This window comes from Rhincodon typus, chromosome 3 (genome assembly GCF_021869965.1).
Source record: "Rhincodon typus isolate 14 chromosome 3, sRhiTyp1.1, whole genome shotgun sequence".
In the NCBI taxonomy this organism is placed as follows: Eukaryota; Metazoa; Chordata; class Chondrichthyes; order Orectolobiformes; family Rhincodontidae; genus Rhincodon; species Rhincodon typus.
Window position 1 is genome coordinate 2,277,330 of NC_063334.1, and position 27,603 is coordinate 2,304,932.

At 38.6% G+C, this 27,603-nt stretch overlaps 1 protein-coding gene across 1 annotated transcript in view; it reads left to right on the forward strand.

The window, feature by feature from the left end:
* Positions 1-416: 416 nt before the first annotated feature.
* fsd1l (fibronectin type III and SPRY domain containing 1-like) overlaps positions 417-27,603 on the forward strand; it is a 48,729-nt gene continuing 21,542 nt past the window's right edge. Inside the window, exons 1-6 of the mRNA XM_048619602.1 lie at positions 417-446; positions 2,722-2,817; positions 11,115-11,246; positions 15,648-15,749; positions 21,209-21,231; positions 23,495-23,616. Of these exons, the coding sequence (XP_048475559.1) occupies positions 417-446; positions 2,722-2,817; positions 11,115-11,246; positions 15,648-15,749; positions 21,209-21,231; positions 23,495-23,616 (505 nt within the window). The remainder of the gene's footprint in view (positions 447-2,721; positions 2,818-11,114; positions 11,247-15,647; positions 15,750-21,208; positions 21,232-23,494; positions 23,617-27,603) is intronic.

The window sequence follows — 27,603 nt, forward strand, 5'->3', positions numbered from 1 at the left end:
ATTATAGAAGTCCCTCCCTCTTCCTCTGCACTCTTTCTTCTCTCCTCTCCCTCAATTTCTCATTAATTCATTTGGGTTTATTTCCGTTTTGCATCAGTTGTGTGATTTGTTTGGTTTAAATCTATAGGTGTTATTTTCAGCCCTTGTCTTTATTTACCCTGAGGATCTTAACAATTGTATGCGTCTTTGACCTGTTTGTGTTCAGGTTTGGCTTGGGAATGGGGTGAGTTTGGTGATTGCCTTCCCAACAGCTTGTCGCAGAGGAATGAAAGTGCTGCATCACTCTAGTGTGTAAGCAATCTCCATCCATCCTTAGGGGCTTTGGCAGTCATTGGTCCACAGGATATCAGACTTGCAGTGAGATCAATAGTGTAACTAGTGTAGGGTGGTGGCTGAGTTGCAATCCATTTGTAGCAATGTGGGTTTACATTGTATCCTTCAGTACCGTAAGTGCTTATTTGTATTTTTGGCCTGTAAAGTTACTTGCATGGGAAATGCTGTTGCTATTTCTGGAAGTAGTTAATTTTACAGATGTTTTCCAATTATTGAATGAGTGATAACGTTTATGTTCTTGCTTAGTTATTGTTCAACAGCAATCACATCTTGAGGCAATATTAGCTCTATTTAAATAGGGTGTGGCAGTGACCATTTTGATATCATGGAACATCAGGATTGAAAGAAACTGAACTTTATCTCAACGCTTGAACTGTCTTTTTAAAGACCTGTACCAAAGCCTAATCTATATGTAGTCTGAGCCAAAAATGGAATGACTACTGTCTGATTCAACTGACAGTGACAAGCGCATTTACAAGATTAATGGATGGGCAGACTGACAAATCTCTACTCAGTGCATTTGATACTGGCAAGAGTGTAATTTGGCAGTGAAGAGCTTTCCTTTTAAGATTCGTAAGATATGATTGGACCCACTGTCAGGTTGTTCATCTGGACTGAATTAAATTTGCTTGGCACTTGACAATTGGTGTGGGTGTCCCTGGCACTTCTGACATTTTTGACAGTCTGTCCCATTTTTTACATTGGGCTTGTGAAAATCATCAGGGTTGGGGCTAGTAGAACTGAAAAGTTTAAGGTGAGTGAGACTGGCAATGCCAACATTGGTTTTTTTTCCAAGTGAGTGAAACCTGTCCACATCTGTGTTCTAGCCGTTAGCGTCTCTTCAGTCTTGCTCTCAACTAGCATGCCCACAAGGAAAACCACTTAAAAGGGAAAAATTAAATGGTGTTCAACTGCATGTAAAGGTGACCAGTGAGTATTCATTGATGAGAGAATGCTAATTTTGTGTAGCATATGTAGAAGACTTGACTGTTCAATGCCTTAGCTCTGTTTTTAAACATACTTCGGAAAATTACAATACAACTGAGTAATTTAAGTGTAAACGTCTGTCTAATATCCCTAGCAATTCACTGAGAATGATGATTGAGACAGAGTCTTTGATTACAAAGCTGTGATTAAAACAAATGAATTGTAGTTACACATGTCAGTGTGTTGAACTTATTTGTTGTAGAATGTTTTAGCACTTGATGCTTTTCTGTTAAGACTTCTCTGTTCTCTCTCTTACCTGACTTGCCCTATGGAGGTTTATTTGACCCCTCTGTTGTTTTAAATGCCAGGATGCAGTGAGTGATTTGGTAAATATTTTAATAATATTCTCGATTTTAATAATTCAGTGAAAAGCAAATAATCAATAAGGTCAAATGAGGTGCATGGTTGATCAGGAACTTTACCTTAAACCCCTTTTTCATTTTAACCACAGAGGTTGATGCATGTAAGGTGCAACACAAAGGGTTAATATTCAAGATATGGCTCATGATGTTGGAAATAAGCATGGATAAATGTGTGGTTAATGGACAGGAAGCAAAGAGTAAGGATAAAATAGGGCATTTTCAAGTTGCTAGGCTGATGCTTGTGGAATGCCATTAGAATCAATAGTAGCATCTATTTATATTAATGACTTGGACAAAAACTCAGAAGAAATACTTGAGTAAGATAGCTAAGTTTGCTGACAATGTGAGGCTGGTGAAAGTATAAACTGAGGTGGCTGGAAAGAGATAAATGGATGAAGTGAGTAAGCATCAAGATCATAAGAGTATAACATGAAGTTACTCACTTAGTAATCAGAATTCAAATGCAGATTTCAGTTGTGAAACTTGCAAATGTTGATGTTCAGGTGGACTTTGTACTTGTTCAATGAGCAAAGTCAGGATTCAAGTGCAAGTGGCAATTTGGAAGGCACATTTCCCTCTTCGCTAAGGAAGGATATAATTGTGGCGACGGTTTGTAAAGTTCATTGGTTGTCTTAAGATGGGAGTCGGAGTGAATTGGGCCTGTAATTTTGGAGCCTAAGAGTGAAGGGTCATTTTTTTGAGGTATATAAGATTCTGAGAAGACTTGCTAGGTAAATGCAGCTTGTATTTGCCTGACAGACAATATGGATGAGTAGTTTATTATCACCATTTTAAAGTTATGAAACTCTCACTTTGATCGTTCAGACAAGCCACACATAACCCTCTAGTTGTTAAAATTGTCCATGTTTTAATTGAAAACATTCTGGAAATTAGTGAATGACAAAGCTTTTTACATACATCTGCCTAACACTTGCATAGATCGCATTGCATGAAAAGCTTCTAGCCCTACATCAAAAACAATTTTGCTATTACTTCATAGTGAATTTTGTTTGACTAACATACTTTTTTTTTCTTGCAGGAAGCATTGCAAAGAATTATCACAACACTGGCAAACAAAGATGATGAAATACAGAATTTCATCGAGACATTGAACCATACTTTAAAAAATGTTCAGGTAGTATTTTTGTGTATTTTGATTTTCTCTAAAATTACATGCATGTATTTATTCATTCAACCTACTTTCCTCAATTCATATCTACAGTTTAATTGTAGTTTAGAACTTGATTCCTGCAGTTCAACTGTATGCAAATCTACCCATGTGGAAGATGAACTAGACAAATTGCTGAATACTTCTTGTCAGGGTGTTGCCATGTGCCATTTAGCATGGTGATAATGCTAGACAACATGATAGATGGTATTCTTGATGAAGTCAGGACTTCCTGTCCTCAAGGACTGTGTGGTGGTCATTCTCTCCATTAGTCATGGAGAAATGCATCTGTAGCTGGCAGATTGGTAAGGATGAGGTCTTTTTTTTCTCATGTTGTATCTGTCACCACCTGCCTTAGACTGAGTCTAGCAGTTATATCCTTTACAACCCAATGAGCTTGGTCATTGATACTGTTGCTAAGCCACTCATGGTGGTGGACATTGAAATCCCCCACCAGAGTACATTCTGCACCCCTGCCAGGCCACCATCAGTGCTTACTTGGTGTTGTTCAGCATTGGAGAGTACTGATTCATCAGCTGAGGGAGGACAGTATGTGACAATCAGGAGGTTTCCTTGCCTATGTTTAACTTGAAATCGTGAGACTTCATGGGGCCTGGAAATTAATGTTGAGGATTCCCAGGGCAACTCCCTCCCTCTGCTGGGTCTGTCCTGCTGGCGGGACAGGATATATCCAGGAGTGGTGATGATGGTGGCTGGGATATTGCCTGTAAAGTATGGTTACATGAGAATGACTATGTCAGGCTGTTGTTCAACTAGTCTGTGAGACAGCTCCTCCAAATTTTGGCACTAGTCCCAAGATGTTAGTTAGGAGTACTTTGCAGGGCAGAAAGGGTTGTTTCTGCCATTGTCTTTTTCCAGTGCCTAGGTTGCTGCCAGGTGGTCCATCGGTTTCGTTTCTGAGACTTCATAGTGATTGATACAACTGAATGCCCTGCTAGGCTATTTCAGAGGGCAGTTGAGAGTCAACCAAATTGCTATGGATCTGGGCACGTGTAGGCCAGACCAGATGAGGATTGCAGATTTTCCTCCCTGAAGGACATTCGTGAGCCAGATGAGCTTTTTTGACAATCGGAAATGGTTTCATGGTGATCAGTAGATTCTTAATTCCAGATATTTTGTTTCATTTTGAATTCAAATTCCACCATCTTCTGTGGTAGGATTCAAACTTGGGTCCCTAGAACATTAGCTGGGTTATGATATCTTGAGCCTCACTAATAGGAGTGGAGACCACAGGAGCAGGGTGATTGTGCTGAACCCTCTGTGCAGCACTGGTTAGATCTCAACTAGAGTATTGTGTATAGTTTTGGGTTCCACACTCCTTAGGAAGGAGTGAATACGTTGGAGAGCGTGCAGAAGATGTGTACAAGAATGGTTCCAGTGACGAAATACTTCCTTTACAAAGGTAATTTGGAGAAGTTGGGACTTCCCCTTTGGAAGGAAAACTAAGGTGAGACTTAATGGAGGCTTTCAGAATTATGAGGGCTGGACAGGGCAGATAGGGAAAAACTGTCCTTGCTTTTAAACTGAGAATGAGGAGCTTAGATATGGAAGGCTGTGGCATAGCAGTAATGTCACTTGACTAGTAATTCAGAGCCCTAGGCTAATGTTCTGGGACATGAGTTTGAATCCCACCAGGTCAGACGGTGGAATATGTATTTAATTAATATCTGCAGCTAGCCTAATGGCAACAGTATGACGATTGTTGATTGTTATGAGAACCCATCTGGTTCGTCAGTGTACTTGAGGCCAGGAACTCTGCTATCCTTACCTGATTTGACCTACCTGTGACTTCAGGCCTACAGTGATGTGGTTGACACTTAAACACTCAATGGGCAATAAATGCTGCCCCAGCCAGGATGCCCACGTCCCAAGAATGAAGAAAAGTGATTTGCAAAAAAGACCAATAAAAAGTGCACATAGACTTTTTTGTATGTAGCAAATGCTTTGATTGTGGAATGCACTGCCTGGAAGTATGGTGGAACCAGGTTCAGTCAAGATATTCAAGAAAGCATTGGATAATGTTTCCATTTAAGTAATGTGCGGGGTTACAGGAAAAAGGCAGGAGATTGACACTTAAGTTTTCATGCTCATTTGAAGCGATGGTGTCCCATTAAAAATTTCTGTAAAACTGTGAACAAACTTCCTTATTCTGCAGAAAGCATTCGTCTGGTTTATCCGTTAAAATGTTGTGCTCTGCTTTAGCTATTTACAAAGGCCAATGCTAAAAGTCTTTGTCCACTTTGTCTTCATAACACAAATGTTCTCTCACATCTGAGTTCATCATGAGTGTATTGATATCTGTTATCAAACAGAAGCTTTGGTGTCTGAAATCTAGTCCTTTGAATTTCTCTGCAATTTTGTCTATCCAATACACTGTCCTCTCCTTGCTATGCATAGTTGGTTGGGTCAATGAAGTGTAGAATGAAAGAATTTACTTCTTTGTCCCGTGCCATTCGCAACTATGCTACCTTGTAAAAGTCACTTCACTCATGGAAGCCTTGCGGAAGGATGTGGCAGCATTCTTTGATTATTTTTCGCAGATATCTTGGCTCTTATTAATCCCTTCTAATTGGTGAGGTTGTTGACTTGCTCGCTGAGCTGGCTTGTTCTCATTCAGACGTTTCGTCACCATGGTAGGTGACATCATCAGTGGAGTTTCCGATGAAGTGGTATTATTCTACTCCGCTTGGAATTTATACTGTTTGGTCTATTATGGTGAGTAGTGTCATTTCCGGTTTTGGTCTGTATGGGTTTGTATATGGGGTCCAATTCTGTGTGTTTATTGATTGCATTATGGGTGGAGAACCATGCCTGTAGGAATTCCTGTGCGTGTCTATGTTTGTCTTGGGCTACTTTGGTTACCTTGTCCCAGTTAAACTGATGACCTTCATTGTCTAAGTGTACTGATATTAAGGAGAGTTCGTCGTGCCATTTTGCTACTAGTTGATGTTCATGTATTCTGATGGCTAGTTTCCTTCTGTTTGTCTAATGTAATGTTTGTGGCAGTCATTGCATGGCACTTTGTAAACTATGTTGGTTCTGCATGTTGTGGGAATGTGGTCTTTAATCCTTGTAAGTATTTGTCGTAGAGTGGCTGTCAGCTTGTGGGCCACCATGATTCCTATTGGCCTTAGGAGTCTTGCTGTCAATGTGACCAGTGTGTTAGGGCACTGTGTCCCCATGTTGTCTGTTTAATAGGCATTGGCAGATGAAGTTGCAGGGATATCCGCATATCCCTGCAAATTCAGGCTTTTTAAGCATTGACAAGTAACAGGTTGGGTCTGGAGCATGGCAGCGGCTGGGGACCTATATCAGGAATTCGACACTTGGCTAGAGGTCCAGAATGTTACAGCGGCTGGGGGTCTGGATTGGGACTTTGACAGTCAGTGATCAAAGCCAATGTGGGAAGAGCAAGCCCAACACCACTGCCCGCCCCGCCCCGTTTCCCCCCCCCCCCTTGCCGTGTGGGAGGTACCCCAGTATCTGCAGTGTTGGTGAGAGCAGGCTAAAGCGGAGGAGATCAAGCCCTTGTGGGGAGTGCAAGGTCAGCATGGCTAAGCACTCAAGAAAAACCGTCAAACTTTTAACTTCATTTCTTTATTTTTCTACCTTGTTCATAAGGTTTTGTACCTATGTAGCTAAGAAGGTGCTAGGATTGGTGACATTGTACACTTTTCACTGTATTTGGGTATATTTTTAAGGTTAGGGGAGAAATATTTAAAAAGGACACGGCGGGGGGGCAACATTTTTACACAGTTAGTGTGTAGAATGAACTGCATCAGTTCAGATGGTGGATGCAGGTAAAGTTACAATGTTTAAAAGACATTTGGATGAGTACCTGAATAGGGAGGGTTTGAAGGGATGTGGGCCAAACACGGGCAGGTGGGACTAATTTAGTTTGGGAACATGGTTGGCGTGGACTAGTAGGGCCGAAAGGTCTGTTTCCATGCTGTATGACTGCATGACTCATATTTCTGTACTTGAGTACACGTGACAAAATCTAACTCTAATTCTAAAGACAATTTGCATTTCCTGTCTGTTCCTATCATTTGATATCTTTAATACTTTATTGACAACTGATGAGAAATGTCATTTAGGGGAACAGCTGTTGTGATTCAGTGGAAATGTCCGTATCTCTGGATCAGAAGGCCCAGGTTCAAGTCCCACCTGTCTAGGAATGTGTTGTAACATGTTTTAATCAGTTGATTGTATGTACCCAATGGGACCTTGGTGAGAAGTCATCCGGTGTACTTTGGGGGTTCTTGTGGTGTAGTGGTAGTGTTACTAACTTTGAGCCAGTAGACCTGGGTTCAGGTCCCACCTGCTCCAGAGTTGTCCTAGGACATCTGACCAGGTTGATTGAAAATATCTATATTGTGCCTCAGGAGTTCATATGTGAACAATAATCATGTTGGGGAGAAGATTTCTTGAGTAAATTGCAGATCAACTAATTTTCATGAAATTAATGCCTTGTCATGTTCCATGTCAAGATTCTTTTTATGCTTTTCTCAGAACAGGTTGATTCTGGATAAGTATTTCAATGGAATTGTAAGAATCTGTTTTGAAATGGCTTAGTCCAGCTGGCTCAAATGAATAACAAATATTTTTCCTGACCATAAGGTACTTTATTCCTTAATCTTCACCACTTGATGAATCAGGGAAGCATATCAACAGTTCAGGGACAGACTGTCTAAATACTGCACAACCAAAAGAGTTATCTAATGAATTGATCAAAGGATTAAAACGTATTGTGCTTGGCTTGATTCAGAGTTGTTACGATATAGAGGCTGTTTGCTCCGTTGTGCCTGCACTGGTTGTATGAGCATTTTGCCTTAGTGTCAATTTCTTGCTGTTTCTGTGTAACCCTGCATGTAATTTTTATTAAATATTCATCCATTGTCCTCTTGAATGCTTCAATTGAAACTGCTGCCACCACACTTCCAGGTAGTGCATTCCAGACCCTAATTACTTGTGGAAAAACATTTATTGTCCTCTTGCATTTGCTTCTTTTGAAAAACACTTTTAAATTCTTTGGTTTCTAAGTCCTCTTGTGAGTGGGAACAGTTTCTTCTTACCTACATTGTCCACGCCCCTCGACCTTTAAAACCTCTATTAGGCATTCTCTTAGCCTTCTGTCTAAGGAAAATAGTGCCAACTTCTCCAATCTGTGTGAAGACTTGTTATTATATTGTACCTTTCAATTGTATTGACTCTGTGACTAGTATCTGGACTACTTCAAAATTTGGCATCATTTGAGTATTCTCTGTCACAGTAGAATGCTCTGTTTCTTCCATGAAGACTATATGCCCAGAGATTTTCAGGGGCAAACAGTCAACTAATCCGACAGATTCTGCTTTTGAGCCATACATTAGTTGGAGCTGGTTGCCTGCCCATCAAAAATACAAACCAATATCTCATGTTAATACTGATCTAACAATCTCCAATCGGAAAACTCTCCATCTTTGATACAATAATATTAATGTCTATGACATTATGCATTCTTCCATGCATGACCAATTGTTTAATCAATTCTAAGAAAACTGCACTGTGCCTCAGGAACTTAACAGACCATCTTTTTTGTAGATTTCATTAAGGAACTCTCTTGAAAGACCCAAATCTTTACAATTCAGTTAGTGGTAATTTATCTCTTAAAAATACTTTTTGATTTTAATTGTTGTAGGAAGTGATAATGCCAAGGCCAATTCTTGTTTGTTTTCTTTGACATTAATGTAACTTGTGTCCACATAGCCACTTCATTCATCTGCTGGTGAATTGGCTCCATATCGAGAAACAAGGGTAATCTACTGTCATTATTTAAATTTTTCCTTGTTTCCATTTTCCACAATGGCAGCTAGTCCTTTGGCTGTTGCTATAAATGTTTGAGCAGGTGCAGCTTCATACGGTTTACCTAAACCGGTCATAACATAGAAATATGGCATAACTCCATCAAAATGGAAGTGTAGTCTGACTTGCTGTAAAATTCCTCTCTAGTCTTTAAGTTGCTGTTATTACCCATTTCTTCCATAATCCGAAATTTGCATTTGATTTTGGTCTGGAATTTAAGTGCTCTCATGGTTTGTTCATCTTGTTTCCCGAATAATCAATGTCCAGTATTGTCTACAATACTCCAGCTGATACCTAAACAGTGGTTAAAAGCCTAGAAGGATTTCTGTTCTTATGTTCTTTTCCTCACCACATCACATTTAAGAATTTTTACGTGGGCTTCAATTGTGTCTCCATGTTTTCAAAATTGTCACTTGAATAACGTACAATCTTTCCACCTTCTCCACATCCTCCCAATGTGCTTCATTTAATATTTCTCAGTATTGAAATCTATATGTATTACTTTTTTCACCATTCTGTCATTCTGAAACCCATGAATTACTGTATATCTTTCTTACAAAGACTGGTCAAATATTTTGAACTGAATAATTTTCTGTTGTTATGATATCACTTTGTTCATTACAAATCTTTTAAGGCTTTTTGACCAATACATTCATTTATTTACGTATCAATCTTTTAAGAGGTGGGGATCTTTTTTAACATCATGATAAACAGAATAAGGCTGGCTAACTTGACCTTGTTCACAGTAAAATCTTACGTCGAGAGTCTTGCCGTGTAGACTAAAAGTAAGCTTTTTGTTTGGAAAGAAGAATAATTTCTGCTATTACTTCTTGCCCCCTTTGGGACTTGTGCTAATCTTTATTTTGCACATTTATGCACCATAGTTTTTGCTCTCTGTGTAACATGGTATTTGTCATCTGTCTGCCCAATTCTGTAATAAAGTAGATACCTTTTGTATTTGTCCTTCGTATTTTCCTACTGCCAAGAAACAGGATGAATTTATAGTGGTTTCCAATTCCAAGTTCCTTTTAGATTTTAAAAAAAACAATAGAGGTTTATATGTCTGAGTTACAGGTAAGTTGTTGACTTCTTGTTAACAGTTCTAGTTGACAGTTGTGCAGGACTGTAAATTGATATTGAAATATCACGCCATGAATGCCAGTGCTTTTGATTATTTACTAATGTCTGAAAGCAGAGTTTTCAGTTGTAAAAAATGTTTTGGATGTCAAGTAAGTGCAGCATCTAGGTGTATTTGGTTGAATTTTTGAGAAGTGGGGAATCTAATCGTATAAGGATCATAAATCTTTTTGGACCAAATTAATTTTAAAAATCTTAGTGTGCTAAATAGCAGGGTTTTGTACCAATGAATTATTTTTGGATTATTTCTAATTGGGATTATTTTCAATTTTGGGATTAAATAATTAATTTTCTCTGATTTAATGGGAATAGATGTGTAGTGTCTGTTACTTAAAAAGATCTATGCACAAGTGATTAACTGCGCATTGATTTGTCAGCAGTACAGGGTTTAGTTTTTCCCCCACTGTCATTTACTGTTTTAAGAATTTACGAAATGGTCATTGGGCCAGTAATAAAAGTTGCATTGCTAAATAAAACATACAGAAAATTTATTGTTCTGAGGATACGTTGCATCAATTGTTAATTCTGCAGCATATCAGTTTCTTTAAAGTATTCCAAGTATCTTGTCATTCAAATACCATTTCAAGTTCATACATATTGACAATGCGTTTGTTTGAGGGAAGTTGGCATGAGGTGTGTTTGTTCAGAAACATTTTATTTAAAAAAAAAGCATTGACTGGGGATAATTTATGAAAATTGAGGCTGATTTGGTTGAATGCCTTCATGGGAAATAGTCAGACTTCTCATGAAGCAATTTGTGTGAATATTTAGTTTCTTTTAAGCATTGAAATCAATGCTCTTTGTTTTTAAAGATGCTGATCTTAATTGCAGCAACATTTTCTTGGCTCAGTGGTCCTAAATCCAGCTAGTTCGTTCATCAGTGCCAAAACAATTATTCTGTCCAAGTACAAGTTATTTACAATTCCAAATAGTTTATCATTTTTCCAATGCACTAATTGATTGCATCTGAGAAGAAACAATTTTATTTGTAAATTACAACCAAATGTCTAAGTTTCAAGTTGCATATTTATCATGACAACATGTACATACCCACGCCTGCTAAAACAACAAATTAGCATTTTTGCTTTTAGACTTAGTTCATAAGTGAATTTGAGGCAAATGGAAAATCAGTTTTTCAGTATTTTTTTTTTGGATTGTTTTATTCACATATACCAAAAATTGATTTGTGACCTCTGTTTTGATTAAGGCCCTAATCAGCATATAGGGGTGAGCTTAGAGTTGTTTTTACTTTTTTCATGCAGGTCAATACCACCAAAGTGATGATTGACTTGGAAGAAGAGTTTGGTGCTCTTCAGGCCACCTTGGATGAGATGAAAGCAAGCATGGTGAACAAGATCAAACAAGAACAAGCATACAAAAGCCAAGAACTCCAGGTAAAAGCAGTTCTTCAAGACAGACTTTTCATTTTGGTCTTTTTCTTGGTCTGGGAATATCCAGAATAATTTCTCTGTATTTGTGTTTATTTGAAACCAAATTAATAATTCCAAACTGCTGAATTTTTCCGGCCGCCCAAAATTCTAACCTTGATTTCAACTCAAAACGAAGAGAATTCATTCCTGATTTAGATCTTGTGAACGTTTTTCGTTAATTATTTCATTGTTTCCAAAGTAATATGGTTTTGACTTCTGTGTCAACTCAGTGAGTGTTTGAAGTGGCTACATTTCATATTCCATGCTTTGTGGCAGTATTGTCTACTTTGAAGATTTCTGGAAAAATCAAACATGCTGAATATGTAAATGGATGCCAAGTCAGTAAAGTCATCATAGTCTGACCAGACCGTATGGCTGCTCTCTCTTTAGAGAGATATGACTGCTAATGGTTTAACTGAGGGTGATCATGCCTCAGGTGAGGGGAGAGGTTTAGAAAGGAAGTCTTTGTGGTAACCTCAGCTATAGTGGGAATTGAACCTACAGTGTTGGCCTCACACTGCATCAGAAACCAGCTAACTGATCTCCAAATGGATACCACTGTGTTATGGCTAGTGGTCCTGCATGTGGCAAGTGCACTTCATCATATCAAACCTCAAATATGCTGCCATCCATGCTGGTTTATTGTCCAATTAAGGGCTCATAATTCTATCAAATGTTTCCCTGGGGCTAAAATCGAAAGAACTGCGAATGATGGAAGTCAGCAACAAACAGAAATTGCAAGAAAATCTCAGGTCTGGCAGCATCTGTGGAGAGAAAGCAGAGTTAATGTTTTGGGTCTAGTAACCAAAACATTAGCTTAGCTTTTTCTCCACAAATGCTACCAGACCTGAGTTTTTTTTTCAGCAATTTTTGTTTTCGTTTCCTTGGAAAATGTTTGGTAATCCTGCACAGGATTTGATTTCCCAGACATTGAAAGTATTAACTGTGAAGGCCAATGATAGGAAGGATGTTATTAAACTGGAAGGGATGCAAAAACATTTCAAGAATGTTACTGAGACTGGAGGGTTTCAGTTTTTAGGAGAGGCTGGATAGGCTAGGACTTGTTTCCCCGGAGCTTAGGAGGCTGAGGGGTGACCTTGTAGAAGTTTATAAAATCATGAGGGGTATAGAAAGGGTGAGTAGACATGATCTTGTTTCCAGGGTAGGGGAATCCAAAACTAGACAGCATAGGTGTCAGGTGAAAGGGGAAAAATTTAAGTGACCTGAGGGGTGACTTTTTCACACGGAGGGTAGTGTGAATATGGAATGAGCTGCCAGAGGAAGTGGTCGAGGTGAGTACAACTACAACACTTAAGACATTTGGAAAGATACGTGGATGGGAAAGGTTTAAAGGGATATGGGCCAAATGCAGGCAAATGGGACTGGTTCAGTTTAGGAAACCTGTTTGATATGGGCAAGTTGAACTGAAGGGTTTGTTTCTGTGCTGTATGATTCTAACTGTAAGATTTAATGAAGTGTACCAATAAAGAAACCGTTTGTCCTTCAAGCCATTTCAGTAAAACCAGTGATTCTTCAGGCTTTAGATTCAGATGCACATACAGTAGGAAAAGAAGTAAATGGCCTGTCAAATGCAAAGGGCATAGATTCAGCTAGGAAGTTTGCACTTGTTGGAAGACTACCCCAGCTGGGTTGACATGTGATTTAGTATCTACATCAAAACAATGTATATCAATAGCTGAGTGAGCATGTTTTTGCTAATGTCAGTCAGATCGCAAGTGCACTGCACTTTGGAACAATCCATTAATGTTCACCGATTTTCATTTGTTGCGTAAGTGCTTGTCATCAAACACGATGACTTGACGAATTTGCTTAATATTACCTTGCAGGCCTGTAACACTGGGCTTGAAACCTGAGATTTCTAATATTAAGCTTTCCAATATTACTCTTACATTTGCAAAATTGCATTAAAAAAATCATAATTTGTTGTATTTCCTGATGTCAGTCAGCAATCTTCAACCAGCTAGTTTTCATTAAAAATTCAAATCCAAAATCTTATGCATTCAAGGAATGGGACCTAATGTAAGAGCAAATTACTGCAGAACCAGGAATCTGTACTGAAAACAAAAAGGTGCTGGAAATTACACCGGGTCAGGCAGTATCTGTGGAGAGAGGGCAAGCTAACACTTTGAGTCTAGATGACTCTGGAATCTAGACAGTCATTTTTTTTTTTAGTTTTCAAGGAATGGGACTTGTCTGATCCGGACAGAACTCTAACAATCTTTGCGTTGTCAAACCCACAGAGTTCTGCTCAGTAGAAATTCTTAAGAGTTAACCCATGGACTAATTAGGCATCTCAGTCCTATCAATCAGTCAACATTTCAGATTCTATTACAATGCTACTGTATATCCTGATTTCTTTCTCATTCCATTGTAGCCCCTTGTGCCAATACCCTTCCTATCCAGCAGAAGTACAGTACAGTGGTGAGCGTTTGAATTGAATTGGCCAATGAACCATGACCTAGCCTTTGCGGTGAATAATTCCACAGATTCACTACTCTTGAGAAAAGAAATTTCTTCTCCTTTCTATCTTAAATGGACAATCATTTACTCTGAGATTATGACCTTTGGTCCCAGACTCCGCCACAGTGGTGAACAACCTCTGTTGGGTCTCCTAAGAAACTTGACAAAAAGTACCAAACAATCTGCAGATGCTGGAAATCTGAAACAAAAACAGAAATTGCTCAAAAATCTCAGCAGGTCTGGCAGCATCTGTGGAGAAAAATCAGATTCTGCTTTCTCTCCGCAGATGGTGCCAGACCTGCTGAGATTTTCCAGAAATTTGTTTTTGACCCGAAAAAACTTGTATGTTTCAATAAGGTTGATTCTTATTACAAGCCAGTCTTTCCTACCCAGTATCAAATTAGTTAAATTTCTCTTCTGTCTCTGATGCAAGTATATCTTTGCTTTGTTAAAGGAACTGAATTTGTTCAGTTTTCCGAGTGTGGTTTAACTAGGGTATTGAATAGCTTCAGTAAGACTTCCTACTTTTCGTGATCCATTCCCACTAAAATAAAGGCCAAAGTTCCATTTGCCTTCCCTTACCTGCTGGACTTGAGTGGTAGCTTTGAGATTCATGGACAAGGACTCCTAAGTCCCTCTGTTCTGTTGCTTTCTATAGTCTTTCCTCATTTGAATAACATTCAGCAGCTCTATTCCTTCTGCAAAAGTGCAAAACCCCTTGCATTTTCCGACATTTTTATTCCATTTGCCAAGTTTTTCCCCCACATGATTAACCTGTCTGTATTTCTCTTACAGACTCACCACTTGTTGTCTCACCTATTTCTCCATCATCCAAAACTTGGCTTTAGTACGATCACTTTCCTTATCCAATCATCAATAAATCTTGTAAATAATTATGCCCCCCCCATACTGTTTCTTGTGGCACCATGTGTGTTACAGGTTGCCATTCCTGAAAATGTCCTACTTATCCCAACTGTCTTCTAATAGTTAGTAACCCTTTATCCTTGCTAATATGCCACCCTCAACACCATGCGCTCTTACCTTTATTAAGTAGAAAATGAGTGGTTGAACAGAAAAACTTGTGAAATTTTAATTTTGGTGATCAAAGCATTATTTTCATAAAACAGGTTATTTGAGATTAATTATTATACCCTGTGTAATTCTTAAACAAATTGTGCAAATTTTCCTTCTCCATAAAGCCCTGATTTAAATTGATTTATCTTTGGAATTGTATCCCAACCAGCACTGACAATATTGGACTTAGTCTTGCCACCAGATTCTGTTAGGGCTTTCCGTCAGATCTTTTTTAATTTGTGTTGGCTAAATATCATTCAAAGATTGAACACCATTCCCTTGGTAAGAAATGGAAGTAAATGGTCTGCGGTTGAGATTTTGCTGGTGGGATTGAGACCATATTCATCGAATTCTTTGAAAACTACATTGGTTGTTTCGATTTTTCTTGTGTTTAGTACAGAGCATAATGGAAGTTTTGCGATTTGAAACCTATTAACTAACCGTTACCTTTCAAGGCTGAAAACATGACCTGGTAACCCCCTTATTTGGTTGCTGTGGAGGTAAGCATTAAAGGGTAATTTGTTGTTCTGTTCTGAGTGAATAGATAACCAAAAATATGTCTACTTTTGTGAAACTGAAATGAGGGAAAGTTGGAACCGCTGCAATTTAAATACTTTATTTTCTTGTAGTTTGTTTCGTATTCTGTTGAAATTTTGATTCTTACAAATTAATTTGAATGGATCAATGAATAGCATCCCTCAATTTGCAACTTTTTTGTTTTAAAACAATCTTGAGAGTGAAAATGCAATTTGTGATACGTAATTACATTGAACACGTGGAAAACTTGTGCTAATTTTTTGATTTCATCAGAACCAGTTGACCATATGTACCAATGCTTTGGAAAGTTCAGAGGAACTACTGGACTATGCAAATCGGACACTAAGCACCAATGACCCTGAAGCTTTTGCGAAGGTATGATTTTTGGCTTTGCATGGAAGTTGTTCTTTTAAGAGAAAAGTTAGTTTTGAAAATCTTTGAAGTGGTATTTTTAAACAAGAATGGAAAATTGCGATTGGCAAAAATGACCAATAAGATACAGCAAAATCACGTAAAAACTTCAGATGATGTCATTATTTTACAAGTACGCTTCCATTAAGGTGCAGCTGATAAATTTCCACCTTGTCCTTTTGAACGGTAACTGCTGTTTAGATCAGTGTTGGACTAACTTACTGCACTGTGGGGAGTGCAGTTGTCACACTGTTCTAATCTCATGTGAATTTGGAAAATTAGAGACTTAAGGCTGTATTCCTCCATAAACTAAGGGGGAAGGAGCTTCACGAGGAAATACTCCTGCTAATCAATAATTGTAAGCAAAATGCTAGAGCATGTTCCCAAATTCTGAATAATGCAAGGCTGAACTGTGGCATGTGGATATGAATGCAAAATGCAGCTCCTATATCATTGCAAACATTTGTTACCAGCTAAAGCTTAGAAGTAATAAGTAGAGATAACAGTGTGGAGCTGGAGGAGCACAGCAGGCCAGGCAGCTTCAGAGGAGCAGGAAAGTTGACGTTTCAGGTCAGGATCCTTCTTTCTGATTGAGTAATCTTAATAAGCTTCTGTACTTACTTTTCTGCTTTATAGCTTCTGAGGATTGCTTCCAATGGCAGATTACAACCTTCTCCAGTTGATGTTTGACTTGTTTCCAATGAAGGCATAAAATACTTGGGCCATCAGTGCCCTGGACTAAAATTTGATAAGTTGCCTTGAAAAAAATCTTATGCTAGCATACCATGGAGCTCCCCTGTTAGCTGTCAGCTCACATATGAAGTGAGAAGTGATTGGAAGTTGTACTTTGATTGTACAGAAAATTTGTGAAAGTTGAAACATTGGAATAAAGTGGTTTTGTTAGAATTAGATTTAGAACATTAGGTTTATTAATGTGTGAGGAGGAGCTGGCATTACCATTCATTGTTTGAGATGTTCCTTTCAGGATTGTAGATGATAAATCACATGCAATAGGTGAAATCATTATCTAAAGTCTTTAGTAAAGCTCCTTTCCCGTCCATCTCACTTGCACTGGAGGTGTGGTTCTCTGGCCTAAAGGTATTAGAGACTTTCGGGGCATGTATGATGTATTTACAATGTCTGTCAGTTTTCTCCTCATTGAAGCATTCAAGATGTTTGCAACCAAGGAGAAAATGTTAAAAACAGAAAGAACTGCAGATGCTGAAAATTAGGAACAAAAGCAGAAGTTGCTGGAAAAGCTCAGCAGGTCTGGCAGCATCGGTGGAAAGAAAATCAGAGTTAACGTTTTGGGTCTAGTGACCCTTCGTCAGATCTGATGGTAGCTGGAAAATGTCGGTTTATATGCAGAAAATAGGAAGGGAGTAAACGATCGTGGTGGCAACCAATGTTTTCCCAGCTACCATCAGTTCTGAGGAAGGGTCATCGGACCTGAAACATTAACTTTGATTTTTTTTTCACAGATGCTGCCAAATCGGCTGGGCTTTTCCAGCAACTTCTGTTTTTGTTGCAAGGAAATGTAACTGGGTGACAGTGGAACACAATTCTAAAGTGTCTGCATGTTCCTGATGGATTTTGCCTGTGGAAGATTAGACTAAATTTGAAGATTAAAGTACACCTATACTATGTTTTAAGTAGTTTCTTTTTGGAGATTTAAAAATCCCAATCACACTTTTACTGATTGTCTATCATATAAGCCTGAACAGGATACCTTTAGGAGTTTATGTAGATATCCTTATAGCTTCTGTGACTAATTTGAAGCTAAGCAAGAGAGATGGAATTAGTTCAGCCTCAATCTCTTCATATTTAAATGGTCACCAACAATATGTATGAGATACTAGGCTTTAACTCCAAACTAGGAAATCTTTAAATTGCCATAGATGTGCATTGCTGTGGAGAAGTTATATTTGCAGGATCTTTATTATTTATGTGGCTATCTGTGGTTAGACCCATATTTATTGCCTGCCTCTTATTGTTCTGGAGCAGGTTAATGGTAAGCTGCTTATCTGAACCACTGCAGATTTCTTTTGTGGTGTAGATGCATCCACAGTGCTGCCAGGAAGGTCATTACCAGCATTTTGAGCCAGAAATAGTGAAAGAACTGTGATGTAGTTCTAAGTCAGGATGGTGTGTTTCGGAGTGAAAATGGAATGTGGTTCTTTATATCTGCTTGTCTTGTCCTTCAAGGTGGCAGAGGTCATAGATTTTAAAGATACAGTCAAAAGAGCTCCCTAAATTATTACTATTTTAAAACATCATTTCCATGAACACAAGTCTGGCAATGCTAATATTTATTTATCATCCCTAGCTTCCCCTTAAAGTAGTAGTCAACTGCTGCCTTGAGCTGTTGCAGTCCTTGTGAAGATTTGAGCATAAGGAGTACCAGGAATTGAACCCATTTGATATCTGTCAAAGTCAGGATTGTGTTGTATTTAAAGGGGAACTTGGAGGTAACAATGTTTCCATTCACCTGCAATTTTGTGCTTTGTGAAGTTGCAGATTTGGGAGTTGTTGAAGATTGCTTGAAAAGTTTCTGCAGTGCGTACTGCAGCCATACCATACGATTGTTTCTAGTGTTTGGGACTGCACCCATCCAGGAAGGTGAAGGCGATGACATCATGCTTTTAACTTGTGCATCTACATAGGAGGTGCATGCTGTCAGCTGCAATTTTTTTTGTACTGGAGTCATGGTGAAACAACATTTTTTTATAGGGGAATATTTCCAATGTATGCTAACTGGTATTTGCATTCTCTTTACGTTAAAACTACACTCTTATAGTCTTGCATTTAATTTAATGTACCACTTTAGTGCAGTAGTGAGAAAGTGCTGCATTGTTACAGGATTGAATATTTACTCAAAAAAAAACAATTGGAGGTCCTGTCTGTTCTTCCAGAAGAATGTTACAAGATCTTGTAACAATATTTGAACAATATCTGAAATAAATAAGTGTCTGGCTCAAATGATCAGGCTTGAGGATCAGGTGAGTCAAAAAAAAAATCAAAACCTGTTGATGTGAATTTCTTTCTCCTCCTTCAATCTTGCAGTTTTTCCAAATGAATCTCCTCCCTCCACTTCTGCAAGGATTCACTAAAATCTTCTGAATACTTTTTTTGGGATTGTGTATTGTTCAGTTTTCGTGTAGTTAAAATGATCAGCTTTTAATCATTAAGCTTCTCCACTTGCCTTCATGTGCATATACAGTTAAGATCATTAATCCAGTTTTTAATATCATTGCTTGATGGGAATAAATTGAATAAACAATAAGTTTGTGTTCTAACTCTGGCACTACTTCGTAAGAATTGGTCTCTAAAGATTGATACGAGATTTTTTTGCCAACACTGATTAAGTGTTGCACTTTATACAAGTGTATTTACATGTAGGTGATCTAAAGTGGCCAACCTTAAGAGCATCAGAACTCAATCTGTTCAGAAATGATGAAGACACATGCACGTATACAAAAGACAAAGGGGGGTTTGGCAAGAAAGGATATAGTGAGTAGAGGGAAGAACTGGGAAGGCAGTTCAGTCATCCTGTCCTATAGGGTTTCCTCAGATATTTCTTGTGCTGATTAGAATATAGCTTCTTGGTTTTCCTTCTCTGGATGCTGCCTCTTGTTTGTAAGAGGCACAGGGTGACTGGTTAACACTTATAAGGGTCTCTGATTTATTAATCAAAAGTTATTGGTTACAGCAACTGCTGGAGGAAAAAGGTAAACTGGTTTTCTTCAGGCTTCCAGAGGTATTTACTGCAACAAACAGCTCCTGAACTTGGAGAGATCTGATGACTTCTCGCCCATCATGTTTGGAGGCCCAGCTTCCTGGGAATCAATAATATAATTGTTGGCAAGCAGAAGGCCATAGTCATTGCTAGTTCACAGATCAAGCAGCTATTTGTTGCTGGACGAATCTCCATTTGTACACAGCCAGAACTTACAATGATTATCAGGTTACTTTGTTTCCACAAACTGCAGAAATTCCTCTACAATCCTTGGTTTTTAAAATTGTTCTTTCCCTATTTCAATCCACAATCAAAAGTACCAAAAAAAACTTGCCTTTGTAATGTACAACACAAAAGAGCACAGACAAGTGAAGCCAGTTTTGACCTTCATTTACATAGGTTCTTCTGCAGTTGTTACCCAAAAAGTATTTGCTTCTAAAGTGTACTGCTAAAGAATACAGTGTTTACAATATTTGTTTCTTCTTTGGGTTTGCAGTTCTTTTGCCTGGCGAATGATGCTTCCTACTGTGCGTTATGGACAGCCTGTTTTCACTGATGTTCTTGGCCAGTGCCAAGAGCAGTTGAATAAAAACTTTCTCTGCCCCTCAAGTCTTTTCATACAGCACAGTTACTGACATCAGGAATCCTTGTAGTTTATTGGATTGTACTACATCCCCAGTTGTGCAATCCGAGAGCCCGTCATTGAATATGACAGTTAATTTTAGCACCAAAACAACTAAAGCAATGGAACTTCAAATATTTTTTCAGTGAGAGTAACAGAAATTAACCTTTGACAACTTTGATCTTTTCTGCATTTTAAAATCTATTGCCTTGATGTTCCAGAAAATGCTGAGCATCATGTTATTTGCTGTTTGAGATATTCACAAAGCATGCTGGAGATGCATAGGTGTATCCTTGCTGTGTCCTTGGATGCAGGATTCAGAATAAATTCTAACATTTGGCAGTAGTAGTAAATACATGCTGAGAGTAACTTTGATGCAAATTAGTGTATGCAATCATTTTTTGTGTTAAAAATGCTTTTGGGAGTTAAAAGAATTGGATTATGCAACTCCACTTACAACTGTATAATTGGTGTGCAAACAGAATTGGTAAGTGATTGAGCCCAAAACTGAAGGACCTACTGTTTAATTTCTTGGCTTTAAGTGCCCATTGTGGGCTAATAGAATATTGTAAAATTGTGTTTGATTTGTTTGCATTTTGCACTAAAATTTTTAATTATCTAGTTATTCAAATTAAATGACATTTAATTGAGGGGACTGAGTTGTGCTCCATTATCCACTAGGAATGCATTTCTGTACTAATGGCACATCATTGTTTTAATTATTAGCCCCAGTTCACCTTTCCCAAAGGTTGCTTTGCTGTTTGAGTAACTAGATAAAGTGTGTTGTGCTTAAGTGTGATTGTCAAATATTTTTGCTACTGCAGCACTAACCTACTAACTGCTGCAGCGAACATGTGATTCTGTAATCTCTTTACAGCTTGTAAATAAAAGTAAATCACAGTACTCTTGACATTTTTTCTTTAAAATGCAATGTCGTGGTTTTCTTGAAAAAAATTTTATAGATTTCTCTTGTACTTTCACTTCTTTCGCCTTCAGCATGATGTTTCAGTCAACTTGCATGAGCGGGACTAACATCCTCTTTTCCTCTTCCTCTTTCACTCCAAGGCTGCCAAGCAGATCAAGGATAGGTAAAAAAAAATTTATTTATCTTCTCTGGAAATTGTTACATGTTGTACATCTATAATATCTATGAGAACTTCTTATTTAATCTCAGGATTAAGACAATGTAAGGGAAGGAGAATAGAGTTTTTTTTTTCCTCATAGTACAGAAATGAAGCTCCTCTTCACCAGGCCAGGGTAAGAAATATGACATACTTTTTTTTAATTTCCCAATTAATGTACCTGTATGAATGATACTGGATTTCTGCTCCGGAAGTCTGCCCCCTAGTTGCAAACAACTCAGCTGGGAAATTGCTCCACATGTAGTCAGTAACTTGGGTCTGTGCCTCCGTATTGGACTGCAGTGTGTTATATTTTAAGTTTTTGTAGGGGTAAGCTGCTGGGTGAGAACATTCTTGAGAGTCATTGTATTTTGAGGTTTAGTGTCAGTAAACCCCATGTATTTTCTCACTCTTCATTGACCTGTTTATTTCATTGATTTGGGTTAACATTAAATGCTCGTTGGTGCCTATCTCAAACATCATCCATAGTATTCAGGATCAAAAGCTGGTTCAGCCTGGGGCTTGGTTCCACTCAAGAAGCTTGTCTTATGTTTGCTCCAGCTAACAGACAACCTATCAATGCTCTGATACTTGTTCAAGATTGCGGCAAAGTTGAAACATATATTGAATGATGTAGCAAAGAATAATTTGCTACAAAGTCAAGAGTAAGAGACTGAGATTTGAGGTTGCCAAAAACTTTAATTTTTAAAACCTATTCAAAACACTTGATATAGCTTTATTCTGAGCTGCACGCCATGTTTTCCAAATAATTAACCAATGCATTTTCCTTAAAACTGGCAGCCTTCAATTGATGGTTTTTATACACATACTTTTATGAATGTATTTAAATGGACATGTCATTAATTGTATCTAAGTTCTTCCTACTTTGTGTTTAACTTGCATCAGCACCTATGAGTACCTCAGGGATCAGTGCTGGGTTCACTTTTGTTTGTCATTTACATAAATGATTTGGATGAGAAATTAGGAGGCATGGTTAATAAGTTTGTGAATGACACCAAAATTGGTGGTATAGCCAACAATAAAGCAGGTTATCTGAGCTCACAAAGGGATCTTGATCATTTGGGCCAATGGGCTGAGGAGTGGGAGATGGAGATGGAGATGGAGATGGAGTTTAATTGGAATCAATGCAAAGTACAAACGAGGGCAGACTTAGACAGTTAATGGTAGGGCCCTGGGTAGTAGTGTTGAATAGAAACCTAGGGGTTCAGGTACATAGTTCTTTGAACGTTGCATCACAGGAAGACAGGGTTGTTAAGAGGGTGTTTAGCATGCTTGCCCTCATTGCTCAGATCATTGAGTAAAGGAGTTGGGACATCATGTTAAGGTGTTGCAGGACATTGGTGAGGTCACTTTTGGAGAACTGTGTGCAATTCTAGTCACCCTGGTATAGGAAGGATATTATTAAATTGGAGGGGGTTCAGAAAAGATTTAGCAGGATGTTGCATGGGACTGGAGGGTGTGAGTTATAATGAGCGACCGGGACTCTCTTCCCTGCTGCCTCGGAACTTGAGGAACAAGGTTTATAAGGGTAGCCTGGGACTTTTTTCATTGGAACGTGGGAGGTTGAGGGATGACATTATAGTGGTTTATAAAATCATGGGGGCATTGATAAGGTGAATAGTAAAGGTCTTTTCCCCAGGGTGGGGGAATTCAAAACGAGCAGGCATATTTTTAAGGTGAGAGGAGAAAGATTTAAAAGGGACCTGAAGGGCAACTTTTTCACACAGCATGGTTTGCATGCGCAGTGAACTACCAGAGGAAGTGGTAAATGTTACAACATTTAAGACATTTGTACATGTACATGAATAGGAAAGGTTTAAAGGAATATGAGCAAATGCAGGCAAGTGGGACTAATTTGGTTTGGGAAACTTGGTTGGCATGGACTAGTTGGACTGAAGGGTCTGTTTCCATGCTGTATAACTCTGGCTCTCTGATCCTGGAACTATCCCTGGCTGTTCTATTGCATTTTAGATAGGTCATTGGAGTTTGTTTTCTCAGTCTATAGTCAATTGCTACAATGTCTGATAGGAGTGCACAGTTTCAGTAGTTGGGGCGTGAGGTTAAGGCAGCTGTGTCTGGGATAATTCACATAAAATCGGTTGAAAATGAAATATAGTCGATTTAAAAAGAAGAGGTTTGCAGATTTCATTGTGGCTTTTTTTTCTGAAAAGAATACTCTAACTTGTCAGGTTTCACATTGCTTTTGTAGGGTAACAATGGCTCCTGCATTTCGGTTATCCTTGAAACCAAAGATCAGTGACAACATGACGCATTTAATGGTTGATTTCTTCCATGAAAAGCAGATGCTTAGATCACTAAAGTTTTTGCCAGGTAAGAATTTGATTTGTTGGTCTAGCCCCCATGCTTATGCTGATAAGGTCTGTGTAGTGCTTTTGCTGTATTCATGGAAAGCTGTTTGCAGTTACATTCTTGTGATTTGCCTCCTTGTTTTCATAAATGAAACCATAGCCCAATAGCTGACCTTGAGACCTTTTGTCATTATCTCAATTGTTCCATTGCAAGTCCTGGCAATGGACGACAATCTGAATTGATGTATAGCTCTTCCTTTCTTGCTGCTTGTCCTTCCTCTGGAGAAAAGTATCCAATCCCTATACAATGTAAATGGCAAACAACCTGAGAGAAAGTTGTCCTAGGTGAATAAAACATCTTTCGCTCTTTACAATTTCCCCTACAGATGTGTAGTTGAAATTGAAGACAAGTTTGGGATCTAACCTATACCTAGTTATTCTTTTGTTTCAAGCAAAGCTATCATGCTGAAATTTTAATTAGGCAGAAATCCTTCTTGAACCTGTTTTAACGTGGTAGTTCCACAGATATTCAGTGACAATTTCTAAGTGTAAATACTTTTTAAAAATATATGCTGCTTTGTGTAGAGCTGGATGAACACAGCAGGCCGAGCAGGAAGGCTGACATTTCGGGCCTAGACCCTTCTTCAGAAATGAAGGCCCTTCTTGAGACCCTGCTTCATTTCTGAAGAAGGGTCTAAGCCCAAAATGTCAGCCTTCCTGCTCCTCTGATGCTGCTTGGCCTGCTGTGTTCATCCAGCTCTACACCTTGTTATCGCAGGTTTGCCAGCATCTGCAGTTCCTATTATCTCTGCTGCTTTGTGTACTTATTTGAAATAGATTAAGAAGGACTATTGATGTTATTAAATGGATATTTCCAAACTCTCTGAACATTGCTTTATATAGCATTCTGTTTTGGAGCACTGTCAAGTAACATTACTTAATCCAACTTCAGATTTCAGTGCAGAAATAGTTGGCTTTAGCTGTTTGCATGCTGCACTGCCCAAGTGGAAGCAATCCCTAAGCTGTTTTTAAAAATTGGTGCCCATTATGAAATGTCTAGTTTTATCAGTTCAGCCATTCAGTTTAGGGAGAAGCTTTCTGTAAATTTTACAATTAGTTTTCTTTGGGTTTGGCCTGATGCAGTTTGACTCATGAATTGTACAGGTCATTCTCTTTGTTGACTGAAGTTTCAGAAGTATGATATAAGGTGGAGCAAATTGCTTGCATGTGCAAAATACAACTTGTTTTTCTCCTGTATGCTAATACAAATGTTCCCCTCTACCTACTTGTATCTGTTTCTCCACGAGATGCAAACTTTAAATATATTTAAAGTATATGGACCTAATATTGAGGAATAATCCATCGATTTTCCAAGGATTGGTTAGTCTGCTTTCAAATGCAGTGAGGCTTATGTAGGACACTTGCTGCAGACTTGATTACACCACCTGTTTGTCTAGACAATATAATGATGCATTTATCAGACATCTGTTGTCCTTTCTGTAATTTAACATCTTCCAGATTAGATACATTCCCTGGGTGATCTTAATTCCCCTGAGCCTAGTAATAAAAAAAACTGCCAACAGACCTGAACCATTATTTAGAGTACACTTAGAGTATGTTGATTATTTTCTATCCTAACCAAGCCCTGCTCGGTGTTTGTTGGTCACACTGAATTCAATAAAAACCTGGAATTAAGAGCCTAACGATGACCATGAATCCATTGTCGATTATCAGAAAAACTCATCTGGTTCACTACTCTCCTTTAGGGAGAGAAGCTGCCACGCTTACCTGGTCTGGTCTACACGTGTCTTCAGACCCACAGGAATGTGGTTGACTGTTAACTGCCCCCTGGACAATAAATGCTGGTCTCTTGCCAGTGATGCCCTCATCCTATGAATAAATTTTGGAAAGTTCCTCCTTGATGCTTTGTGCTTTACTACTTCCTTGTTTTTCAAGACCCTCCTTTGACCAACACTTTGGTTCATCATTTGCTTGTGGGAAAGTGTGTGTAGTTTAGTTGAAACATTTGATTTTCTGAATCCTAGCAGGATGATATCAGTTTGACTGTCTTGGAACTAGGCCAAGCAAAAACAGCAGCAACTTGCTTTTGAAACCTATAGTTATGCAGAGTCAAGGGAGAAGGATCTTGCAGGAGGCAATACCTGTGACATGGGGTGGGCAGTCAGAAACTTTCTGAAAGGTCATGTTTTGAGAAGACCCACCTTCTGGACCTAGTGCAATGTGCTAACATTGACATCAAAGTCACCTGTGCATTCAACCTCCTAGCCTTCATAACCTCCAGAGCTTTGAACATTTATTCAGGGTGTATTAACAGTCTACAAATGCCTTAGACTACCAGCGTGTTTGCCACTGATGACAATTGGTCAGCTTCACCTGTGATATTGGCCAGCACAACAGGCAGTTTGGTTTGCTTCTGTGGCTGTTGCCTTGTTGCTACAAGGTTTTACTATCAAGGCCACAAGAATTAAGAGCAGGAGTCTACTATTTGGCCCTCAAGCCTGCTCTGCATTCAATAATATTGTGGATCTGGTCATAGTCTCACCTCCGCTTTCCTGTCAGATGCCACCTCTATCGTCTTGATTCCTTAATCAAAAATCTGTCTCTCAGCCTTGAACAAATTCAGTGAGCTAGCCTGTAGTGTTGTCTTGGAGGAAAGAATTCTACAGACTAATAACTCCCTGAGAGGAGTGGGGGGAAAACTCCTCATTTCCATCTCAAACAGGAGGCCCTTAATTTTTAAATTCTGATCTCTAGTTCTAGACTTTTCAACAAAGGAAAGCATCTTCTCAACATCCACAATATCAAGTTCTTTTATTCTTGTATATTTCAATAAAATTCAACTGAATATACATGGCAATTCGGTCATTCCCAAGATCAGTCGAGTGTTCATGAGCATCAATGTGTGCGCCCACAAAATTGAGTATTTGAAGGACCTGGTAAACTATAATGCTGTTGTCCCCTGTCATTCCAGGTTCCCTAAAGGACCCAAAAACAAATTTAAGGATGGCTATAAGGAGACTAAAAATGTTTACATCTAACTTGGTTTGAGTAAAATGCTTTGTTAACTTTCTTAACAGTTTAGCTGTCATTACCAGTTGTCTAAAAGCCAAAGCTTTGTTTTAACTGCCAGTCAGATCATTTTACTTGGGTGGTTTCTCAGTGAGGCAGTCCAAGATTGGAGAGCATCCTTCAGCAACAGTCTCTTCAGCTTCATCTTCACTTCACAAGAAGAGAATTGGAGCTGATTAGATAACAGGATGATCAATGCCCATCATGATTATTTTCACTTCAGGATAACTAAAGTAATTGGTGTTGAACAGACCTGGCTCAACACTATTTTTCAGTGGATAACTCTCTTATCAGGTTAACATCTTTCTCAATGCAGAAGCAAAATACTGTGGAAGCTGGGAGTATGAAATAAGTGAAATACTCAAGTGTGAGGACATCTGTGGTGAAGGAGTTAACACCAAGGGCCTTTTAATCAGAAATGCTGCTAAGTGTTTCCAATATGTGTTTTTGTGCCTGGACTCCCAATTTCTGGACCCAGGTGCTGAAATTCCACTGGTAACCAATGCCACTGCCTCTGCATTTTGAGTGTTGTGGAATCAGTGGAAACCATCTCTGGTATTCTCTGTCATTCTTGCTCTGTATTTTGAAGTCTATCAAAAGATGATAGAGTTGATTTTATACCATGAGTATATTGGCACATGTTCAACTGATTGACATCCTCACCAGTCATGAAGTATTTTGGGGAAAGGCATGAGATTATAGACTCCTTTCTTCCCATCTTTACTGGCTATAAATCTTGCGTCATTGCCTCTGTAGCACTTGACTGTAGTTCATTAGGCATATCTCAATCTTTAGATGGGAAGTATGTTTAACTGAGTAGGATTGTAACACAACTAATCCTGGTTCATTGTGTAGTAATGATTCACCCCCCCCCACAATTATTTCCACTTCAGGATAACTAAAGTAATTGGTGTTGAAC